Source organism: Lycorma delicatula, chromosome 1, assembly GCF_047948215.1.
Source record: "Lycorma delicatula isolate Av1 chromosome 1, ASM4794821v1, whole genome shotgun sequence".
Lineage (NCBI taxonomy): Eukaryota > Metazoa > Arthropoda > Insecta > Hemiptera > Fulgoridae > Lycorma > Lycorma delicatula.
In genome coordinates this window covers 164,749,258-164,775,128 of record NC_134455.1, presented here as the reverse complement: position 1 = coordinate 164,775,128, position 25,871 = coordinate 164,749,258, and the positions used below count along the sequence as shown (strand labels likewise).

The window sequence follows — 25,871 nt, the reverse complement described above, 5'->3', positions numbered from 1 at the left end:
CCAAATAAAAATTTAATTAATGAAATATTTGGATCTTACAAGGGGAGGGCACATTGGTATAAATCGGATTTCATCTCCTTTTTGTTTAATTTATATATATTGATTTATTAATAATTATTAACCTCTGATTGTAAAAAAATCTTTACAATAAATAATAATTCAAAAACAATTAAAAAAAAAATATGAAAAAATATAAGTTATTAATGAAATAAAATTTTATGTACTTTTCATTTTAAAAAAATATGTGTATATAATTTAATAGGCATACAAGGAAGTCATATAGTGTCCATATCAGATTTTATAACTTCCCCATGTAAATTTTTGTAAGCAGCAAAAGAATGTTCATTTTATTGTCTGATATTGCCAGTCTTGCAGATCTTATATGATTGTTACACAATACATCAAGAAAAAAAGTTTTTTATGATTTTTTTTGTCTTCAGTCATTTGACTGCTTTGATGCAGTTCTCCAAGATTCCCTATTTAGTGCTAGTCTTTTCATTTCGGTATACCCCCTACATCCTACATCCCTAACAATTTGTTTTACATATTCCAAACGTTGCCTGCCTACACAATTTTTTCCTTCTACCTGACCCTCCAATATTAAAGCGACTATTCCAGGATGCCTTAATATGTAGCCTATAAGTCTGTCTCTTCTTTTAGCTATATTTTTCCAAATGCTTCTTTCTTCATCTATTTGCCGCAACATCTCTTCATTTGTCACTTTATCCACCCATTTGATTTTTAACATTCTCCTATAGCACCACATTTCAAAAGCTTCTAATATTTTCTTCTCAGATACTCTGATTGTCCAAGTTTCACTTCCATATAAAGCAACACTCCAAATGTATATTTTCAAAAATCTTTTCCTGACATTTAAATTAATTTTTGATGTAAACAAATTATATTTCTGACTGAAGGCTCATTTCGCATGTGCTATTCAGCATTTTATGTCGCTCCTGCTTCGTCCATCTTTAGTAATTCTACTTCCCAAATAACAAAATTCTTCTACCTCCATAATCTTTTCTCCTCTTATCTTCACATTCAGTGGTCCATCTTCGTTATTTCTACTACATTTCATTACTTTCGTTTTGTTCTTGTTTATTTTCATGTGGTAGTTCATGCGTAGGACTTCATCCATGCCGTTCATTGCTTCTTCTAAATCCTTTTTACTCTCAGCTAGAATTACTATATCATCAGCAAATCGTAGCATCTTTATCTTTTCACCTTGTACTGTTACTCCGAATCTAAATTGTTCTTTAACATCTTTAATTGCTAGTTCTATGTAAAGATTAAAAAGTATCAGAGATAATGATTTAATTTAAATGATTCTATTATAATAAAATGATATTACTGTATAGTAGTATTGTTTAAAATAAACATTTTGATGTGAAATTCTAAAATTCTGGTTTCTTATTTTTATATTTTGTCATTTTAAATAAATAAATGAATGTTTAATAAAAAGCAAGTAAATATCTAATATCTAATTTCTGTCATGGAATCCATTTTAAACAGCAGAGGAATAAATTCATAATTTTATTTATTAGATGAATTAAACAAAAATTACAGTAATAGAATGATTGAATTTACATTAAAAATAAATTATTTTAACAAATGTTAGCAATTTCCTAAGGAAAAATCAACTTATCTGTGAAATATTCCCTGGAAAATGAACATTTTTCTTACAAAATGTAGCAGAAGGATGGCTTTTTTCAAGCTCACTATAATAATTCTTATCATAAGATGAAATTCCAACTATGAGAAAAATGTTTTGATCACAAAAATTTTGATCTAAAAGACTTAAAAAAAAAGAGTTTATAAAATTATGGCACATTAGCATTTCCTCTTAACATTATTATCATTGTTAGTGAACTTTAGGAGAGGAGTGTTTGGCTGTTGTTTCTGCTACATGTGGTTTTATGTGATGTTCATGATGTGGTTTACTATCTACCACAACTGGAATATGAACATCATCAGATGAAACTGAAGAACTTGGCTTTTCAACTTCTGGTTTTACTACTTCTGAGTGAATATTTGCCTCTGGATGCTTTTTATCATCTGGTTCTTCAATATGTTCTGCTGATTTTCCTGTTGTAGTTACTTTATTTTCTTGTTCTTTGTTAGCTGCAGCAGCTTCTGCAATGGCGCAGTCCGCTTGATCAGTTTTCACAAAGAATGTACGACTTATTTTGTATTTATCAAGTACACCATAAGCCTTTTGAAGAACAGTTCCTGGTGCAAGACGTTCTCTGGTCATCACCCAAGCACTCTCTGAAAAATAAATCAGGTGATATGAAAGTATTTAACAAACTAAATTAAAACACATTAACTATAAACACATTAACAATAGCAAACATTCACTAAATTATTAACATATTATCTTATTTCAGTTTTTTGTTTTCTCGAACCAGTTTTCCAGCTACTGCCAGGTCAGGATGTGTGTGTGTGTGTGTAGATTAGCAATTGCATTTACCACTACCGGCTGGCCAGGCCTGACGTAGCTCCAGATATAGTGCAAGTAGATGTAAATATACTAGTAACATGTAATCTGGTACAGACTCAGGTCGACCATTCCTGAGGTGTGTGGTTGACTGAAACCCAACCAACAAAGAACACCAACATCCACAGTCTAGCATTGAAATCCATGTAAAAGCAACTGACTTTAAACGGATCGAATCTTTGAATTCTCAACTTCGAAAATCAGCTGATTTTGTGATGACAAGCTTAATCACTAGACTAATTCGGCAGGTTATTATCTTATTTCAGTAAATTTTAAAAGCAGTAATAACTTCTATAGTAATTACAAGTACTTTGAAAATACAAGAAATCACCCACCCAAATAGAAACTCAACATGATGTTTGTTTACTTTGTTGAACTACAGGAACCAATACACACAGTGAGAATTCTACCATTGAAAAGGCACTGGTAGAATTTTTACATGAAAATGTTACCTTGATTTTGAAAGTATCCATCTTATACATAGACATATTACTGACAAGCAACTGTTATTTACTGCCATCCCAACCCCGTAGGGGGAAGACAGCCACATTGTGACTTTACCAGTCACCACATCACCCATTCGTTCCAAACCCTGAGGGACTTTACTGGAGGTCATCTTTAGACCCTCTAACTGATTACATCTCACAGTCATCAGCCAGGCCTTGGTCGGGATGCCACCGATGTAAATGCCTCAGCAGACATTTGTATCAGTAAACAGATATCAAATTTCACCTTCACGTAGGCCTCAAACAGACAACTTCATATCCAACCTAACATGATTCCCTCAAACTAAGTAACTGACACAGCAGAAGCGCGAACCCCACGCCTAGTACAGATTTGACAACACTGTTCGTGACTGTGAATGCCTCAGAAATCAAACGAGTTTAAAGTTTAATCAGACTCAGACCAATCAAAATTGTGTTTTATGCAACATAGAAATTCAGACCTACACCCAAATAAGTCTACCAGTTTAGATCACCTAACAAGGCAACCTCATTCCGATCCGCGCAGGAGCGGGGACAAACCCCACACCCCACCTGGTCCCATCATGGTGTCTTGCATGGCATTACCAAGACATAATCAGGACCACCACCAGCAGAGGGAAGCCACTCCCCTGGTCCTCGGCAGCGCAGCCACCCCCACCAGCGGGAATCCCAAATCGAATCACAAACAATACCAATATAACCATGGCACGATGCCAATGCGCCTACCTCCAACCAATCCAATGCCTAAGCTGGAACCCTAGCCACCCGGGATCCTACCATGATCGAGTACCTCTATCAAACTCCCTCTGCAGACCTACACACCGCAAGGGCACCAAGTAAACCAGCCACTATAGACCATTCCTCGCAGATCATCCAGTTGGTATGGAGATCCAGAAAGGAATGTATTCTCTCAAGTTCCCTAACAGCTTATGAACGTTCGACCTCATATTGGGGACAGACGTAAAGGACATGGTCCACTGCATCATCAATCCCGCAATCCGGGCATTGACTCGAATCCACCAAATGAAACCTTTTACTGGCACTGACAACTGACTGTTGTAGCAGTATTTATGGTGTAATTTTTTTTTTTTTGTCTTCAGTCATTTGACTGGTTTGATGCAGCTCTCCAAGATTCCCTATCTAGTGCTAGTCGTTTCATTTCAGTATACCCTCTACATCCTACATCCCCAACAATTTGTTTTACATACTCCAAACGTGGCCTGCCTACACAATTTTTCCCTTCTACCTGTCCTTCCAATATTAAAGCGACTATTCCAGGATGCCTTAGTATGTGGCCTATAAGTCTGTCTCTTCTTTTAACTATATTCTTCCAAATGCTTCTTTCTTCATCTATTTGCCGCAATACCTCTTCATTTGTCACTTTATCCACCCATCTGATTTTTAACATTCTCCTATAGCACCACATTTCAAAAGCTTCTAATCTTTTCTTCTCAGATACTCCGATTGTCCAAGTTTCACTTCCATATAAAGCGACACTCCAAACATAATACACTTTCAAAAATCTTTTCCTGAGATTTAAATTAATTTTTGATGTAAACAAATTATATTTCTTACTGAAGGCTCGTTTAGCTTGTGCTATTCGGCATTTTATATCGCTCCTGCTTCGTCCATCTTTAGTAATTTTACTTCCCAAATAACAAAATTCTTCTACCTCCATAATCTTTTCTCCTCCTATTTTCACATTCAGTGGTCCATCTTTGTTATTTCTACTACATTTCATTACTTTTGTTTTGTTCTTGTTTATTTTCATGCGATAGTTCTTGCATGGTGTAATTATATAAAAAAAAGCCAACATATTCATAAAAATATTTCCATAATTCAGCCAATAAATAAATATTAACTTAATGTTAAAAAATATATAAAAGTTACTTTTATGCAGAAAATAAGATTTCAATATGTACTTTTAGGTAGTTCTGTACATCAGAGCTCCATATAGAAATAAATCAGTTTTGTGTTGATGATGACTGGTTATCTGAAATTTAACATTCACCAGATGTGAATTTGATGTTATTCTCCCATGATTTGAAGAAATCGCCAATGTTTTTTATCTTTTGAACCAGTATCATGATTTAAGTTCAGGTAACCCTGCAGATGAAATTACATTCTCTTTACATTACCATTGTAATGGTTACTCATTACACATCTTTCCATCTATTTTATTTTTTTCACCCTTACTTAAATTTCATCACCAAATATTTTCTGGTTTCTATTAGACACAAACAATAACACATATAACCTGATATGTTCTTCATTTTATAACATTATCCAATCATTATTATCTACATCTTATGCAAAACGTTATCTGTTTAGACTATTTAGAACCAAACAATTTTCAGTTTTTTCTCATTATTATTATTTTTATTTTATATTACCATTATACATATTACCAAAATCGTTTCTTTTAAACTTTTTCCAGTTCCCATTTTATCTCTATGTTCTACATTAAGACTTATTTTTTATTATGTTGATCTTACTTGTCTTCTTTAATGTTTCTGTTTCAGTTCATCTTCAAAAGGTTTACGGAATAATTAAAAGCAAAATTTTTTATTGTCTGAGATACAGTACATGTCTGAAGAGACAATTTCTCCTTTTTATTTTTATTATTATTCAATGTTTACTTAGATTAAGATATGGATCTACATTTGCTTACTAGTTTTAATACTCAACAAAGAAAAAACTACATTTCAACATTTTCATATCATAAAATAAAGCATTAAAAATCTGTTTTCCTATAATACAGATCATTTTTTTTTCTAAAAAAAAGAATAACTTGTTCTTAACAAAGAAGTGCTACAAAGTTAAGCAGTAGAGTCTTAATAGTATAGATTGTAACAGAGAGTTCAGAGTTCCATTAACATTAACTTTTTTACTTTAGTTTTCATAATAATCTATTTATTTAAAATAATAATTTACAACAGGTAACCCAATTTCAGTAAATATCAGCTTAAGAGCTAGTGTGCAGTGCAATAAAATTAGCATTAATTTAGAAATAAAACTTAATAAGAAATAAAAAAATAATATTATTCTAACTGTAAGAAATAATTCACAAAGCATTAAAAAATAAAGAAAATTAATGAAAGTAGAAGGGAAAATTACTCTAACCAAGTATGCGATGTGCAGATTTATGAGTAATGATAAGAACTGGGAATGGATGAATGCAAACATATGTCCCCAACTTGGAACAATCGTTTCATAGTATCTCCAAGACAATGAGATTGATAGAGACAAAAGAAAAGAAGTTTTGTAATTTTTTCAAGATTTGTCAAAGATAAATATATTCAGATTGACTAACTCTGAGAATTAGATAAAAAATTGTGTTTGGTTTGAGAAATAATGCTTTGATGTTGAAATGAACAAAATGAAGGTAATGATGAAAAATAGTTAGAAATTAAAACAAAGGTAAAACACACTTTAAAAATATTTCTTTGATTCCAAAACATGCTGCAGACAACCATTTCTGTGAGAGTGGAGGATGGGAACCATTACTTTTAACGTTTAACAAAATATAGGAACATTAGTAGGATTTCACAAATTACTATTGTTGTATGGGAAGTGACGAAAAAACAAATGAGGAGTAAATATATTTTTTTTAAATATTCGTGTTTTATCATGCTGATCAACTAAGTAATACACTGAAAGATATTTTGTTCTGTCCAATAATGAATAAATGGAACTATAATGAATTTCCAGAATAAACTGTAGTTATTATGGAAAGCAGTATTGCATGTTGATGAAAATTAAATAAGTTCAAAAAATTACTTAACACTTACGTGTATTAACAGGACCCAGACCAGAACACGACCATACTACAGAATATGTATCATAGTCAGTATCAAGAACAGTATAGGACATTTCAACTGGGACTGCAACAAAATGAAAACATAAAAATAAATATTTTTTTAAAAATAAAAGTAAAATTGATTAAGTTAATTAATTACACTGTCACAGACATTTAAATTACAGTCATCCAAATTATAATTAACTCCTTAAGTTTCAAGTTCTTCATCACAACCATAAAATATAATTTTAGAGTTCTGACCTATTTACACATTACTGCAACTGCTTAGCGTCCTGTATTCTGCATCCTGTTTTTACTGTAATTATCCTAATAACACTTGTATTTCTCTTCCTTTATTTATCCTTCATAATCTAGTATTTAGCTAATATTCTTATCCAGAATAATGGGATTAGATTCTTATTTTTGTAAGTCTTCTTTCTTTGCAAAGCAGATGTTATACATACAAAACAATTATTAATCTTGCTGACAATGGCATAAAATATCTTTAATCCTTTTAGTGTTGTTAGAACTGTGGATCGACTTTTTTCATAACATAATTGACATAATTTGATAACATAATTTTTTAGCTTCATGAATGTTTTTTCATTTAAAATAAAAATTTTTAATATACATTTGAATGATAAAAATATACTTACTTTGTATTTCTATTTCAATATTTTATAGAAATAGATATTGCAATAAATGGAATAGTTTATAAGAGGTGTTGAAAATGACATCCAACATCAGTTCAACACTGCACATGTTTCAATTAGTTTTCAAACACAGTACTGATGTACTGAAATGTCTTGTTTGCCATTGTTGAGGTTTTTAGTTCCTCAATCATGCATGATCTGTTGCAATACACTGCTTGTTTTGTTGCCTCCCATAGAAAGTAATCTGGGGAAGTCAGATCAGGTGATCGTGCAAGCCACAAACACATTGAAATGATTCATTCACCAAAGACATTTCATAAAAAAGTCATTGACCTATTTATTGGTTGTGAGTGCTGTGGCTTCACATTGTTGAAACCAATCATAATTAATTTCCACTTCAGTTAACTGATTAATGAAGTTTGTAAAAACAGCACAATAACAATCACTATTAAATGTATTCTCAAAAAAGATTGTACCCACAGTGGGCATTCTACTCACACCAACACAGACTCCAATTTTTACTTCATGTAAAGATTTTTCTTGTAATTCATAGGGGTTAGTTGTCGACCACAATCAAGGATTTTGTGAATTAATATATCCTCCCAGATGAAACTATGCTTCATCTGTAAAAAACATAATGTCAAGAATACCTATGGAATTTTGGTCAATAAAACGTTTAAATCATTGACAATAATTTACTCTTTTGACTTTTTAGCATGAACTGTAGGTTTCAGTTCTTGAACACACATTACTTTGTAGAGGAAAAGTTTCAGTTCTTTTCTTTCAACTTTATGCGCAATAGTTGGTCCGATATCTTCCTGCTTTGCTAAATTTTGCATTGGCTTTGATGGATTTTCGGCCATAGCATCCAAAAAAAATCAAGCAGCTTCTGTTTCTTTAGTTTAGCTGGTCTTCCACTTCGATCAGTATCTTCAACAGAGCCTGTTGCCTGAAATTCTTTGATAAAAGTTTGAAGTGCATTGCGGGAGGAACAGGAGAATTTGGAAACTTTTAAGAAAACTTGTGCTTCACTAAATCAGTACAATTGTTACCTTCACAAAAGACATGTTCAACAAGAAGAATGCATTCCTCTAATAAAAAAACCGTTACATTTCTCACAACTATTGATTCCGATAAACAAATCGAAGCATGTTCAATCACAACTCAACAATTGATGTCTTGGTTTATTACTGAGCAACGCCAAATGAACCCACAGGGTAACCAACCTAATGCTGAAAGAACAGAATGCAATTCATAATTCTAAAGCTTACTACACAGCAACTTTCTGAACACACTGTAGCATATATATTCTATCTGCGACTGATATGAACCCAAATCCTACGAATTTTGTCAGCGTTTATGGTAGCAATAACTTCTGTTATCTATAATAATTAATTTAAACAACAGGCCTCCATGGTGCGAGTGGTAGTATCTCAGCCTTTCATCTGAAAGTCCCAAGTTCAAATCCCAGTCAGGCATGGCATTTTCACACCCTACAAAAATCATCATTCATCTCATCATCAGAAGTAATCCCTAATGATGGTTCTGGAGATTAAAAAAAAAACTAACAACAGGAGGTAGACTCACAAAACTTTCATTTTAATGTAGTTCTATATAGACAACTTTATAACTTGTCTATGTAAACATCATATTTATCCGATGTTAAATCAGATAAATATGATGTCCATGCATAATCCACGCAATCACAGTGGATTTACCTCGTGATGAAAAGATATTGTCACCTCCGAAATTATTGTAGTTGAGACATTATAATTTTCAGTATTTGGAACTCAACCTCAACAACATATGACCAAATAAAGAAGTATAAAAAATGCAAGTTTATATAATTTTCAAAGCTAAATAAATTTTGATGTATGGGTCATATGTGGCTCATATAATTAGTTCATAAGAAGTATTATTTTCAAATCATAATCTTATACTGCTTCTTTAGACAATTGAGACTAAAGTCTGATGTAGATGTATAATAATTTTTAATTCTATTATTTTGATAGTATTAGATTAATTCATATAAGTTGGCATTGTATGAGAGTTAGTATTTGACCTTTCCACATGGCGAGTCAAATTATGCTGGACTAGTTAAATTTTCATGCTTTTTTTTAGCTCCTCAGTAATGTATCCCAGCCATCATTCTTTTATTGTGTTCTAATTAACATATACTGATCAAGGTACTCAGGAATACTATAAGCTACAGTACATTTACTGTACAAAAAGGATTGCTGGTATCTATTTATCCAATTCAGAAAAGTTGAACAAGAGATTTAGCCCTCCAGAATTTCATACAAATTCAGTTGACTTTATTTATGGAAATTTTCCATTATTTTTTCATAGTATGTTTTTTTAACAAGATATCTTGTGCAAAAGATAAATTAAAACAAAATATCATTTTAACATTTATTTAAATACATTGATATTTTTGCTAAAGAACAAATGCTGATAATTGAACTTCTGTCAACTACTTAGTCAGCTGGTTTTTAAATTCCTCTTTTTATGGAGTTATTTGATAGAAAAGTCATGTATGAATTTTGAGTTATTAAAGGAAAAGAGTGAATTCAAGGATAACCTTTCATAAAGAGAATTATTTATTTAATAAAATATTACAGTAAGCTCTTTTCAGTGAAAAAATAATTATTTTTGAGAATTGTTAAGTTAGATAAGGAGATAACTGAATTAGAAGCCTTAAAAATGTTTCAAATTTATTTTTCTAGAAAACTTTATTCCAGTTACTGAGAAAATAAGATCATTTACTTATAATAATTAACTTTTTCCTTTTTTATTAAGAATTCTGTCTAATAAATAACTTGCTTAAGAAAGGCTAAGAGAGGCTGTTTTGAAGAAGTTACATAATCTACATTCCAACATGATAATAAAATTAAAGTACTTAAACTTCATAAAAACTATTTTTCCATCTTATAACCTTGGTTAAATACCATCTGGAAAACACTGAATGACTTTTTTAGCATTATCATTTCAGTGGTTAAATTTCTTTTGCAGAAAATTTAAAATGTTCTAAGTTAAACTGAAATACTGAATGGCTAGTTATTATCTGTGAAAGAAAAGCACGTACAAGTTAGTGTAGAATACTTAACGCTGATATGAGACTCAGCTCCCTTGATCAGGTGGCGAATCTCTCCTTCCAAAATTCGTTTCACGCCTGACCTGGAAAAAAAACAATACAATTCACTTTGTTGGATACTTACAGGGGAGAACCTGGTACTTGATGCTGATTCTTGGTTCTGACCCCTTCAACATTTCTCCTTCAATGACTCGCTTCAATCCCGTCCTGCAAACAAACAGCCCCCCTACAGTCTACTGACCCCTCACACAAAACACATCTGACATACTTTGTGAAATAAATACATAAATCCATTTTTCGCATTATAACATTACTTTATTTTCATTACTCTGACAGCTGATAACAATAAAAATCAGCTGTTGCTAAAACAGTTATTTTGCTAATTGCTGGAGTTAACATGAAATGAAAGTTAAATAACTCATAATCTTCTTAGATGTATTAATTTCATTTTAATTTCTATATTTTTATATATTTAATAACCAATTTTTCTTAATAAATAATGAATAATCAAGAAGAAAATGTTAACTTGAAAAGCTATTACTATTGTTTTTAAACTGTTTAATTTTCCACGTCATTAACATTATAAAAACATTAATGTTATTTATTATAATAGTATTGTTATTATTAAAAATATTTTGAGGAAGAAAGATAACTTATTGAACATACATGTTTAAAGAGTAAAGTTTAAAAAGTACATCTATTTATAAGTAAAGAAACAAAAAACTACATAGAACTGATTAAAATTCAGAATGATTTATACAATGAATATCTTTTACCATGAATTTACTGGTTACCAGCAGTTTGAAAAATTTAATCCAATTTATGGATGTTTCAATTTTTTGTCCAGTAAGATTAATTGTTAAATTTTTAGTTATTTTTGTGGTTAAGAATTCAAACTGTCCGTGGATCATGAGTTAATGGATCTGTGCATGCTCAGCAGTCTGAAGTTAATTTAATCTGCAGAATAAACATAATAATAAGAATATGATATAGAATCATATATAGAATCATATATAGAATCTAAAACATATATAGAATATATATAGAATCATATATAGAATCTAAAGAATATGAAAAAGATTTATATCTTTAGCTTAACCACAAAACGCTCACTTCTACAAAATAACTAAATAAACTGGAATTGAAGAAATATTTTCAATTAAGTACAAAAAACAGACATTTAAAGGTTTTTATAACTAATTATTACAACCGTTTCATCTGTTATTATTATTAGTTAGCAAAAGTAATATTAGTATGAGTATTTTTAAGTAAATATTAATACAAAATTTTATTGTAAATGTGCAAAAGATATTAAATATTGAGATTGTGTTAAATATTTTAAACTCAATAAATTTAAAAATATTTTTAAGATTGCATAAAGTAATAGCAAAATTTTTTAATAGTGCGTAGTTTTTAATATCTTTAAAATTGACTTTTAATATATACACTCCTTTCATTTTCTTTAAAAAAAATTCTATCAAGTTCTAGAACTATGAAATGCAATATAGTAAACAAATGTATGCTATAGATAACAGTATGTATATTACAAATGTGAAGATAAGATTAAATTTTAACAATTTGACATAAATTTCTTTAATTACACTTTTTTTTAAATAATAACAAATTAAGCCTGCAGAAATAATAATAAAAGCAAATATATTTTCAAACAAAATTATAAAATAAATGGAATAAAAATAGTAGTGCATAAGTAAATTCATATTTTTATGTTAGTAGAAGCATATTTTCATCTTCAACAATGAACAAACACACAAAAACAGGACTTCAACAAAGCACTGTAAAATCAAATCATTTTACAACACTAAAAGTAGAAATTATGAAAGGATTTGTAAAAAAAAAATTACAAGCCAGTTCAAAAAAACTTGTTTGTGTGGTAAATCAGCATTTATTGTTTTCAGTAACAATCTGTGAGTAAATCAATCTGATTAAACATGCAATGAAAGTCTACACCTCCATACTGTATTAATAAATAAGCGAAATGGAAGAAAATATTTCAGAAATACTGTTTAGGAAAGATAAATCTTATCAAAGATACCCCTGTGATCCAGGACATGATGGTGAACAACTGAAGGTTATTAAAAAAAAGAGGGAAAGAAAGGAAAATGAGAATTCATTGACATGAACAAGAAACTTGATTGAAAGTAGGTGGCAGAGCAAAGTTTAAAGAAATGCTGAAAGTAAATTAGGTCAAAAGAAAAAGGATAGAGTATTCATTAGATGTTTACATATGAAGTAGAAACTCAAGGAATTTAATCTAAGAAGATTAAAAATTTGGAAATAGATTGAGAAAATTTAGAATGAAAAGAAATAGAGATGCTACCATCTTTGGTTTCAGATGTATTAAATGGAGACAAAAGTATTATTTTTAAATGGGTATTCTCCATTAAACTGAATTATATATAGAATGTTTAAAAAAATAGATCCTAAAAATTGAAGGCTGTAAAGGTAATGACAATGGCCAAAGCCATGTTTAACAAACTGGTTCCCTTAGTTAATAACACAGGGTGCAATTTTAGTTCATGCTATTGGATTTTTTTTAAATAATGACCATAGTAGTTGAAAAAAAATCCAGAGATCCTGTAATTCTAAAAATCTTATTTTTAAAAACTGTTTTTTTTTAAAACTTACTCAAAAATTACTCAGGTTTTTTATGGAATGAAAAATTATGGAAAGATTATGATAACAAAAGCTGATAAAAACATCATTAAAATGCAGAAATGAAGAGAGCAAGAAAACAATGGATGTCTCTGAAAAGCACTTCAACTGAATGTTGGAAAAAGACAAACATATTTTAAAAAACTAGCCATGTAGTAAAATGGAATTAAACCTGAAGAAATGTCTCATAATTACCTCAAATTGGTTTTTATGAAGTATGTGTGTAAAAAGTAGGTGTAACCAAAGACAGAAAAGTAACAATTAAGAAATTTAAAATAAGCTGTAGAAAAACCCATCTGGGGAGATAAAAGTAATAAATGAAACAGTTTCGGAAGAGTAAATTAAAAGACAATCATTTTATACAATCAAACATGTAATTCATGTACCATTCATGTTATATACAAAAGAAGATTAATTAAAAGCAAGCTCTACCAATACATCATAAGTTAATAAAAGATGGAGAAAACATCTAAGGTTAGAATTGACAGATGTGAAATTAAGTCGAGAATAAAATCATTAAAAAAATAATTAAAAAAAAGAATCTAGCAGAGATATTCTATATCAGTGAGTTAGCTGTCTTAATAGAAAACAGGTTATGATAATAAGGTAAATTATTGTATATCCGTCACTTTTTTACTTTCAACATAAAAAGAATGTTTTTTCAAAGAATGTCCTCTGCAAAGAATGATTTAAAATATTATGACAAAATATAATTTCAATTCATCTAAATGATATTAAAATTTTAGTATGTTTATTTATTTTTAGTTCATAAAAAAATAAGCTCACTTACAATCTTCCTGTTATTTCACTAGCAACTAAAATCCTTCCATCAACTGCCTTGGTATAATTTGTTCTTACACAGCGGCTACCAGCTTCCATTACTCTAAAGTATCTTTCTTGTTCATACCATGTTCCAAGGTACTGTTAACAAAAGTAAATTGTTATTTTATATATACATGTATTTATATGATTGACCAGTTTATGTTGATTCAAGGCTCATAGGCACTTGAATCCCTTATTTATATAATGAGTTACAGCTTGTTACAGTTATAGATTTTTAAGAAAGGATTTGTTATTAAGGAGAACTCAAATAACAAAATATTTTTTCAGCTAGGGATAGTATTCAGCACCTGTAATCTTTAAAATAAAGGGTTTGAGGAAAACGTTTCTTCATATTTTAAAGCAAAAGTAAAACAATTTTTTTTATATTTCAAATTAAGTTTATTTAAGCAATTAGCTGGATTACTAGTTGAACACCTATTTTTGATTTTGCCATTTTTTAGGTGAAATCATAATCCCATCACTGTACAGAACTTCTGTGTTTTCTGGACAAAAAATTTGAATAATTGATTTTCACAGGCCTCTTTTGAGCCAACTTTATATACCATTAACATGGTATAAAAATTTACTTATAAATATAGTACATTTTACTTCATTATAAAGTTAACTTTCTATGTTATTCATAGAAAGTTTTGTATTAAAGTTCTGTGAAAGTTCTGCAGTAGTCTGTATGTTTAAGATCAGGACTATATGGTGAATGCATCAAAACAAGCCAGTCAAGCTCTCTGAATTTTAAACAGGTCACCAAAAATGTGTGAGGTCCTGGCGTTGTCATGATAGAAGACAATATCTTTCTCATCAATCAATTCTGGTTGCTTTATCTCAATCGCTCGTTGTAATCTTTCCAGTCATTGACAGTAGAGGTCAAAATCAATCATTTGACCGAGTGCCTGCAGCTCATAGTGAATAATTTCTTTCCAATCTCCCCCCCCCACACACACACACACACACACACACAGCATCAGTTTTCTTTGGGGTCAATCCTGGCTTTCTCACTGTTTGTGAAGCTTACGAAAGAAAACAAAAAGAAGTTGTAAAAGAAAAAATTGAGGTTTTTTCTAACTTTCTTCAAATGATTTAATACTGTTTTATAGTGGATAAAAACAGTAGTGATAGTAGTTTGCTACTAATATCTTGACCGCTAATGTGCCAGTTTTGCTCAGTTTTTTCCATGATTTCATCAGCTTTTTCAGTCATTGACCAACTAAAGCAAAGTGCATTATTGACATTAAAATTTCCAGATTGGAAACAGCTTAAATCAGCTTTGTGCCACACATACTGATACCGCATCATGTTCACAAACATCACAGATTTTTAAACAGCATTCTTCTCCTGTTTTTTAGTAATAAAATCTCAAAACATATTGAATTTCTTCTTTATTTTCTCTCATTTCAAGACCCAATAATTTTTAAATAAATAGGTTAATGTAATCATAACCTTTCTAAAAATATTCAGTAATATGTCACCTTTCAAAAGTGTACAGTTTTGACACATTGATTAATATTATCAGAGTTACTTGATCCTAAAGCCATCTACTGGGAAAATATGAAGAAACTATTACCGCAGTCCAATATTACTGATTCACCTGGACCAGCACACAAAGTAATACAATTTCATATCCATCCATACTTACTAAGCTATTTAGCTTGTTGAGCAACACTATAGATATAGCCATGCAGTAATCATATAAGTTTGGAATATTTTCGTATACCAATGGTGCAAACATATTTTTCTTTATCATTTTGATAAAATTTTGTAGTACCTATTTTATAGAGTATTTATTGACCACAGAACAAATAAAAAGAAGAGATAAATTTGTCACAGCCAGTCAATTTTACAGGAAATGTTCTTGTCGACATACAATCTAAAAAATTAACTCAATTAGAAGGGTGTAAATGATAATGATTAAAATTACAGACTTGGTTATGATTGGACCATAAGTATGAATTTACAGATATTTAAATTTTAATTTTCAATTCAGAAGAAAACTTCTGCAGTATGGTGAATTACAGTTTACACTAAAACTTAGTTGTACAATACGTTTTTTGCGTTATGTAATAAGTTGGTAGGTAATAGTTGGCACACAAATACACAATGCATTTTTCTAATTCATAAAAAACATATTATGAAGTTAATTTGGAACTCATTTAATTCCATCCCAAACTATGATTTTAATTTTTTAAAGAAAGATTACAGTTTAAAAAAAAATGCTCCTTATATATCTTAGACAATGAGATGTAGTAATAAAAATATGGTCAAGTGCTGTTACTTAACCAGTAGCACATTACTCCTCAAAAATTATTTCCAGTCTGCCCCCTATAATTAGACAAACTTGAAGTCAGAATGTTTTATAAAAAATTTTATTTAAAAAACATGTTTTAATTTTTTGAACTTAATATTCTCTTCTTTTACACCATATATCTTATCAATGTTCTCATTTTTCTACCATTTCTTTCATAAAAATTAGCTAATTTTTTTTATTTATCATAATCAGAGGTAAATATTCAGTAATAACTACTGTTTTTTTAATTTTACATACCTTATCCATTTCAAAATCTGCCATTGGAACATAGTCAGGACACCATCCCAAATTAGGAATTTGTCCTCCCACCAAAGCTAGTCCCATCACCATTACAAGTAGAAATTGATACATCTGAAAACATATGAAACAAATATTAAAAAGATTGTGAAATCAGCATTTTGTTAATATTGTTAGATGTCTAATTATTATCTCCTGTATACACCACTGCTCGGTATGGTAGGTGTTAAGATATTTACACTAAAGGAAGCAAATTTTTTTTGGTATGTCTTTCACAAATTCTTAATCGTAATTAATAAGCTTATGAAATATCAATACCTCTAATCTTTAGGATGCCAATGTTTAGAAGTCACTTATCTTTCTTATATGATTTTAATTCATCAATCATCTCAGAAAGGTTTTTCAAGGAAAATTGCAAGAAGAAATGCTTAGCTTAATTGGATTTGAACCTGGAATTTTCTAGATAAAAAATACGGTGTCAATACATTTTGATGAAATACAGGTAAAACAGAGTCAATTTATGGATCATATAAATAATGCATAGTACTTATTACTATTTATTATTTACATAAATGCTTTGAGATATCTTAGCATTTAACTTCTTATTGTACTCAAGTATGTGGAAACCAGTAGCAGTTAATAATAATATTATTTTTATATATATATTATATATTATTTTGTTATTTTATTATATATTATATATGTTATATATTATTTTTATGCTAACCAGTAGCATAACTTAATAATATTAAGTTATAAAAGTTAAGTTAATTATATTAAGTTAAATTAGCCAGAAGCTAATTTTTACTTTTTTATATTTAATTTTTAAAGGTGTATTAGAATATTGATAAAAATTTGAGAAAATTGGAGACTGTATGTAGATTCTAACTAGGAATTAAGAAAATAATCTTACCATAAAAAATCTCTAATGGTTCAGAAACAAAATGAACTCTTAACAATAAATATAAAAATGTTTGATGCACATGATGCACACAGATCTATGTATGAAGCAATGGTCATCAAAATAAGCTTACCATAAAAAATTTCTAGTGGTTCAGAAACAAAGAACCATAGAAAAAACAAAAAACCACTGGCTGGAATAAAGAAGAGCCAATTTATTAGAGCAGGTGCATTAATAAAGAATAATCTCATCAAGTTAATGTGAATATTTTGAATATTTAAATAAAAAAATTTAATAATCAAAAAATGTTTTAATACTCAAACTATATAAAAACATTTAGAGAACATTTTTTTTTTTTTTTAAAGACCCTTCTCTAAAAGAAGACAAATTATCATGTAAAAACCACTTATAATTGATCCACCTGTTAAGGAAACAGAAAAATGTACAAATAAGCCAAGTGAAACAGATATACCTGCTCTGGTGAACCGCTGGGGAAAAATAAATAAATGTGGTCTGAAAAATACTGATTTGATGAAATTAGAGAAAAATTTTATTATCTTGAATTTGGTATTGGAATTTCTTTTAATCCTGCAAGTGTCTCCGTTTCCTACCATTCAAAGCTTCAAAAATATTATCTAGTATTTGTTATCAATATTACCACCATTGTCACCATACAAAATCCTACCATCAAAATTATACAATTATCTATTTCCTTTTATTTCATAGTTAATGTTCTGATTACTATTACCTCCATAGATTTTTTTATATATCTATAACAGCCAGTGTTGTAGGCTTCTCCCGCTCTACCATCAACAGAAGACTAATAAGTAGATAAATGTAAAATGATTTAAAGAAAGTTGTTCAATATTTTAGTAAGATTAAATTATTTTTTATTCATTTTTTTAATGAAATAAGATCAAGCTAGAAAATGATATTAAAAAGATTTTTAGTAAAATAGGGAACAGTGCTCCTCAGCACATCTTTTTAAATCTACCACAGGCTAAAAGTTAAATTAGGATCAAAACCAAATCAATCAGCCACTTTCATTAAATTAGTTTTTTTAACACAAATTTTTTTGTAATTTTTTTTTCATTAATTTTGCTAGTGGTTTTAACAAAACATTATTATTTAATCATTAAATACTGAAATGAACCAGCATACAGTCTAATACTAAAGCTAATTTAGTAAAATCTAGTTTAATATTAATATATAATATTTAAACATCTAACAATGTTTAATCCTCATCATTGTTACCATCAACTATTCTACAGGTAAATAGATAATGTTGGTGTGATGAACCTTAGTTACCCAAGAGTTACTACCAGAAAGAAGGCTCTTTCCATTTCCCTTTAGAAGATACTCAACAGAATAGTAATTTAAATAATACCCAAAAAATTAGTATATAAAAAATTACTTTATCTCCTCTTTGTAAGATTATCAGTCACTCTACAGAAAGGTCTGAGAAAAGTAACATTTTTTATTTTATATTTAGTCGGCTTGGTTTATTATTGATTTATAGTGTTAGAGAGATATTTTTTCTGAAATTTGAAATGTATCTAATTATGTAAATTTGTTTTAAGAAAATTATTCTTTTGAAATTCAACCGATATAAATTTTTATAATTAAAAACAAACACATCTTTGTCCATTGGAAAAAGTCGCAATTCAACAGATACTTCTTTTTTTTGAATTGACTTTAAATATTTAAGTAGTAATAAATAATCCACTAACAATGTTTTATATATTAATAATATAAAATTAAAAAAAAATAATAATGATAATAAATCCAGTAGACTGATGAAAATATTTTATAATCAAGGGTCAAGGCCAAACCAGTTCTGGTGTGAAGATTCAAGTTTACATATCTACTTGCATCACTTTCATCATAGCGCCATATAAAATTCATTATCGTGTTTATTTTGGTACCTGTATTTAATTTATTCATTACATAACTGTATTTAGAGTATAATATTCCATTAACAAGTAAATAAATTAAGATATTAACAGTATCCATTTATATTTGAACTACCTAAAATCATTCTGGAAAAAGAAATTCAGTTTTATATTAAATAAATAATATTACTATTCCAGATACTTTGTAGGTGAAATGATAAAATACAAAAATTGTCAAGTTAGATAATTATTATATAGATTTATAAGTAAAATCTGGTACCTATGTAAGTAAACAAGTTTCGAACCCACAAGTTTATTGATTGCCATGATTATCACTGTTACCACCAGCTGGTAAACAGAGTCAAAACAGCACTAATGTAATACGTAGGTCTAGATTGTAAGGATTAACAAAATGACAGCTGCATTAACCAGACAAAATTCTACATACAAAATTAATGAGCTTATAACAAATACTGACTAATGACCTGATAATGACCAAATACTGAGTCATAATGATGTTTTGAAGAAAAAAATTCTATAAATCATATTATATTATTAAAATGTTAATAATATTATATATTTAATAGACATATTTGTTATAATAATTTGAATCATGGGTTCAATTTCCAAAGAAAGCTAAGCTTAACAGTTATGCTCATTTATCCTTTAATTCTACCTATATAATTTAAAATATGCATCATAGTTTAGATTTGAACATGGACAAACAAACAAATTTAATAAATTAAAGTTTATTACATTTAGAATAAAAAAATATTATTACATATAAAAATTATGATATATTTAATCAACCACAGAATTATTTATATATAATTCATTGCAGACTATGTATGGACCAAGTAAAATTTAGTACCTGTGTGTAAATACTTTGAATAATGTTTGATTTTTCAGCGAAAAATAATAATTTAAGTGATGTATTGGCTAATTTTATGTAAAATACAAATCTTTATTATTATAAGAAAAAATCTGAAATATAACATTTTTTTAATTCTACTTTTATGAAAATTTCAAAAACTAAATATAATTGATAATAACCTACCTTCTTGACTTACAGACTTAAAGATTAATTTCAAACAATGTAAAATTATAATACATACCTATTTTTATATATACAAGTATGATAGCCACCACGTTTTTTTATTAATTTTAAATTTGAATCCATTAATAATTTCTGTCAATTAACTTATTTTAATATAAAAATCGAACTGTGTAAAATAGGCAATTCGGTAGAATGAATAACTAATGCTTTTAAACATTTAAATATAATTAATACATTTCTACAAGAAGTTTAATTCTATATGCTTTATAAAAAATATTGCATGTACTTCTTAGTGATTTTACAAAAAATAAGAAGTATCTTAGGGAGGAGGATAATAAAATTTTATTTTTATTATATTAAAACTAAAAAAAACTTAGGAATAATTTTTCAACATATTTTCAGATACAAGCAATTTTTAATGATTTAATAATAGTCTTAATGAAAAATTAATAGGTCTATTTGAAATTAAAATATTTCTTTATATTTTTAATTAAAATAAAAGTTAACTTATTAACTAATAAACTTATTAACTAAAAGTTTACTGATTTTACCATTTTTAATACGAACAAACTGTATACATTAAAATTATTCATTTGCATTCAAAACGTCATGCTATTTAACGAATTTAGTAAGGCAAAACTATACAAGATGGTATCTGAAATTATTTTTAATCTCATGTTGTTAACTGATTGTAATATTGGTTATACTGAGCTATATGCTACAGTTCATATTTCAGACTCAAATACAAAAAAAATGCTCCAGTACGAAATATGTTCTCATTTTCTTCTTAATTACAGCAAAATAAAAATATTTTTTAAAAAACGCTTTAGTTTGACTTATTTAGTATCTTTGGGTTTTGTGTGAGCCACAAACAAAAATCACCATGTATATATATATAAATTGGAAATTTTCCAAAAAAAATTTCCAATTATAAATATTGAAAAAAAAAAAATAAATCGGTTGTTAAGTAAATTAACTATTTTAATTAATTGAGTCTTTTTAATTCCTTGTACGACGTAAAGAAAGTATTGTGATGACGAAAAATTGCAGTTTTCAAATTTAAACGGAAATATTAATTTTGACCATCCCTGAATCCATTTTGACTAGTTCCGGCGTGACATCTTACGTACGTACTATGTATCTCGCATAACTCAAAAACGATTAGCCGTAGGATGTTGAAATTTTGGATTTAGGACTGTTGTAACGTCTAGTTGTGCACCTCCCCTTTTGATTGCAATCGACTGGACCAAAAGGGTCCAAAAAACCCCAAAATCCTCAAAGTTTGGAATTTGGACTTTTTCTTAACTACAGTAATAAGCACTCATCGAGAATTTTTCAACGATACGTCATAACTGACACTTACTTTCATTGGTTTCAGAGTTATAGCCAAATAAAATTTGAATTAATAAAATATTTGATCTTACAAAAGGAAGGCACATCTGTTCAAGTCCGAACTCATCTCCTTTTTTTGTTTTAAATTAAATATATTGATTTATTAATAACTATTAACCTCTGATTGTAAAAAATCTTTACAGTAAATAATAATTCAACAATAACAATAACAAAATAAAAATCACAAGTTATTAATGAAATAAAATTTTACGTACTTTTCATTAAAAAAAAAAATATTATATGTAATTTAATAGGCGTACAAGGAAGTTATGTAGTGTCCATATCAGAATTTTTATTAACAATTTTGGAAGATAAAGATAAAGATAACATCCTAAGATGACAGTTTTTCTGCCCTTTACTTTAATAATTAATTTTTTATCGTTTAGTCCTTATTATAGATAACTAAATAAATTCAATTTTTATTCGGATCTAATTGATTTTAAAAACTAAGTTTTAAAAATAGAATTATACCTTCTAAAAATAAGCACAATTACAAAAAGTAAAATTAAAAGAATAGGTTATTTTACGCTCACAAACATTTCTCATATTTCTTTTGTTATTTATTTGTTAGTATTTATTTTATTTCATTTTTCGGAAAACTAACTAATATATATATATATATATATATATATATATATATATATATATATATATATATATATATATATATATAATGTACATATATATATATATATATGTACATTATTGTTAACTATCTGTTAAGGCATATTAATTACAATATTACAATATTTTTTGTATGTTATATTTATTTCATTACTGATTGTAATAAAACAATTTTCAAGATTTTACTATGTTTACTTCAAAAAGATTTGTTTGCATTTTTACATACCTTATTCTTAATGAAGTTAATAGCAGCAAGACAAAGAGCAGCAGTTTGTGGCAAGATGGTCAGCAAAGCTTGTTCTTATATACACTAGGCAGGTCACTCCCCTCTAGAAGCGGAGTTCAACCACTTCGAACTCCCTTCATAATTTTAAACTTAGCGCCTCCCACAGCGAGTTTCTGAGGCACCCTCAGCGCCAACATCAAACAGATCATGCTCGGAGAAGAATTTAAATACGCCACTAAACATAAAATATGCTGTCCGGCCAGCATTCCCATACACAGCGTATCCATTCAGACAAAGCGTAATATTTTAAATACTTTTAAGATTTTCTTTAGTTCGATAGTCCTTTAAAAAGAAAAGGTTGACACAATATTCCAGCTTTTAGTTGCTGTTAAAAGTGTAACTTCGTTTACTTTTACGCCATACAGTTTTTTTCATTCATATAATTCAAGAACCTTCTACACAACTCAAATAAGAATGTACGAGTAAATTTATGAACTAAAAAATGTATCACATTACTCTTCAATCATAGTATGAACTCTACCTAAAGAATATCATCAAATACTAAATTTATGATATTTTCATTGAATTCAAATCTCAAGAGGTAGTCTGTACGGTATAAAAACTTATTAAATAGATTACATCAAGCGATAAAAGGAATTATAAAAAAACTGATCATGAGCGGCTGTCAACCCGAAACTGGTCCAGTACAAATATCAGTAATAAAATAATAATGTCATATATATATATATATATACTCATGTATATGTAAATATTCAACGTGAATATTTTACATGTTAAAAATAAGTATAAAATAATGTACTCTATGTACCTAGAAAGCTTAATTTCTTCTTGGTAACTCTAAATTCTTTTAAAGGAATCCAAAAAATTGAATCGTGTACCACAAAATCAGTAAAAAAGATACATTTTAAATTCATTTCAATTCTTTAAGTTTACGATAGGCGATTAGTTGGAAATGAACCAACTATTTATTTAATTAAGAAAGGATTTACACTTAGAAGTGATCATCTACAAATGGCAAATAGAATAAGTTTTATTTTTAAGTAACAGTTTTTAAAAATAAAAAAAAGAAGTTATAAGTACTTTTATCATGAAACCTAAACAAAAAAATAACTTTCAAAATAAATTACACATAGAAACTACTATACATAAGTCCAGTCCGTGTAGTCGATTTGCTTAAATGTATGACCGAATTAGTTATTAGTTGATTTCGATCAAAGTACGATTAATAAATGTAGATTAACAGAGACCATTCGTCTGGATATTTAATATATCAAATTGACAATGTATTAATGTGACTAGTGTGTCTTTCATTTCATCTTACAACTACATAATTAATTGGTGGTTCTTGGCTGAAATATCTGTAACCTAAAAAATACTTATTAACCGAAAAAAATTTGGTCAAAAATGCACAAACTGAAGAAAAGAGGTTTAAAATTAGCTAATAAACAAGAAACGTTTTTAGAATTTTCGGCATTTCAGTTGGAGCTTAAAATCATTAAAAAAAAAAAATGAAGAAAAAGCTAATTTTCTTTAAAATTTTTGCAGTTAAATTTCAGTAATAGGCTACGTTTGTCAGAATAGGGGCTATGTTTATCGACGAAATAAGTGTTTGATCAGTTCTCGAAAAATACATAATTAAAATAGGAAATAGTAATTATTGATAAAGTAAAAACAGATAAATATTACATGCATATTAAATAACTGATTATTACTGTAAGAACACTCAGTTAGACCGCTAGCAAAAGAAAAAAAATCAGAGGTTACCTAGTGGCTCTAAAGAATTAGAGACGACATTAATCAAGTGTGACTAATGTTTTAAATAGAGAAATAAACATATTTAACTACCCTAAAACTGTCTTTTTGAATGTTTTTTTTTTTTTTTTAACTTCCGGATCCACCGTTAGGCATTCTTCAGAGGATGAGATGAATGATTGTTATAGCGTGTGTGAAAATGCCATGCCTGACCGGGATTCGAACCCGGGACCTCCGGACAAAAGGCCGAGACGCTACCACTCGCGCCACGGAGGCCGGCACAGGAATTATTAAAAATGTTATGTTATTCTATTCTCCCATTTCGTTTGCTCGTTATAAATCATATTATTTGATATTTTTATTTACTGTATAACTTATAGATTGTTTACAAATAACATAATTTATAAACATATCTCTATTTAAATTCTGTTTATTGCAAAAGTAAGTAAATGTTAGTCATCGGTTTTATTTAAGTCACTTGAAAAAAGGTATTCTGATATTATACTAGAAAGGTTTTTCTTATCTAATTTTATTAATTTAAAAATATTTTTAGTTATGATATTTTCTACGGTCTTTTCTTATCATTTTCATTTACGATGTTATCATAAAAATTAATTTTAAGTTTCAAAAACTAGCAATTCAATGTTTTATATTTAAAAAAATATTTTATATATATATATATATATATATATATATAAAATGTATCACTTCCTGAGACTTTCATAAGGGTCTACTCTTAGTCGATAAACCCCATGATGGGATTTCAAACGGTAAGGACGTAACTGAGATCTAGTAAATAATATAGAAAATGAAGACGGAAATTGTGAGAAAAACCATATATATCATACGAATAAGGATTTATTCGAGTATTCTCCGATCGAAGTCGTAAAACAGACAGCTGTAATGTTGAAGGAAGAACAACATTTAATAATTATTTGTTCACGTTCACGACAAAATAGGGCAGCCTGTTAACAGGGTAGTATTTAATACTATATTAAATACTACCTTATTTAATATACTATTAAATAATAGGAATACTAATAGGTTACTAGTATTTAATATACTATTAAATACTAGTAACGTTACTTATATCCGGTTTGATACACCTAGTGGTAGGTAAATGTTATTGGTTGTAGGAAGGCGGTAATGATATTAAAACTAGATTTTAATTTCCTCTGAAAGTTACAAGGGCTCATAATCTGATAATCCCGTAAGAAATAGGTATGGTTTTGTTGTACCTGTTTCGTTGTACCCAGTAGAAAATCGTAAAAATGCACTCTTCGTTTAACCTTAAACCAGAGACAGTCAATGAGAAGCATACTTTCGTAATTTTTTTACTATGCTTAACATCAATACGTATTTATAAAAAGAGACTAACTTATGAGCATAATGTTGAAATCTTTACTACAGTATAATGTTATTATTA

General features: G+C 28.5%; 1 protein-coding gene across 2 annotated transcripts; it reads right to left on the bottom strand.

Annotated features, from left to right (window-relative positions):
- Positions 1–1,527: 1,527 nt before the first annotated feature.
- Positions 1,528–22,776, bottom strand: LOC142318215 (apolipoprotein D-like). Of its 2 annotated transcripts, none has more exons than XM_075354781.1 (6): positions 22,673–22,776; positions 16,581–16,694; positions 13,992–14,122; positions 10,653–10,735; positions 6,774–6,866; positions 1,528–2,268 (listed from the first exon to the last, which is right to left on the bottom strand). In XM_075354781.1, the coding sequence occupies exons 2-6, from the start codon at positions 16,692–16,694 to the stop codon at positions 1,862–1,864; spliced, it is 828 nt and encodes a 275-aa protein (XP_075210896.1). In that variant the 5' UTR covers positions 22,673–22,776; the 3' UTR covers positions 1,528–1,861. The 2 variants fall into 2 exon arrangements, with proteins under 2 accessions (XP_075210896.1, XP_075210895.1); XM_075354780.1 differs by lacking the exon at positions 10,653–10,735 and adding an exon at positions 10,520–10,611.
- Between the last annotated feature and the right edge of the window lie 3,095 nt (positions 22,777–25,871).

Excerpts from the sequence above, each read along its gene's own strand:
- LOC142318215 (XM_075354780.1), bottom strand. The coding sequence starts at position 16,694 with ATGTATCAATTTCTACTTGTAATGGTGATGGGACTAGCTTTGGTGGGA. Across the intron at positions 6,867-10,519 it reads TAAGTATTCTACACTAACTT|TCCCAGTTGAAATGTCCTAT; the intron begins GTACGTGCTTTT and ends ATTTTGTTGCAG. Across the intron at positions 2,269-6,773 it reads TCTGGGTCCTGTTAATACAC|AGAGTGCTTGGGTGATGACC; the intron begins GTAAGTGTTAAG and ends TTTATTTTTCAG.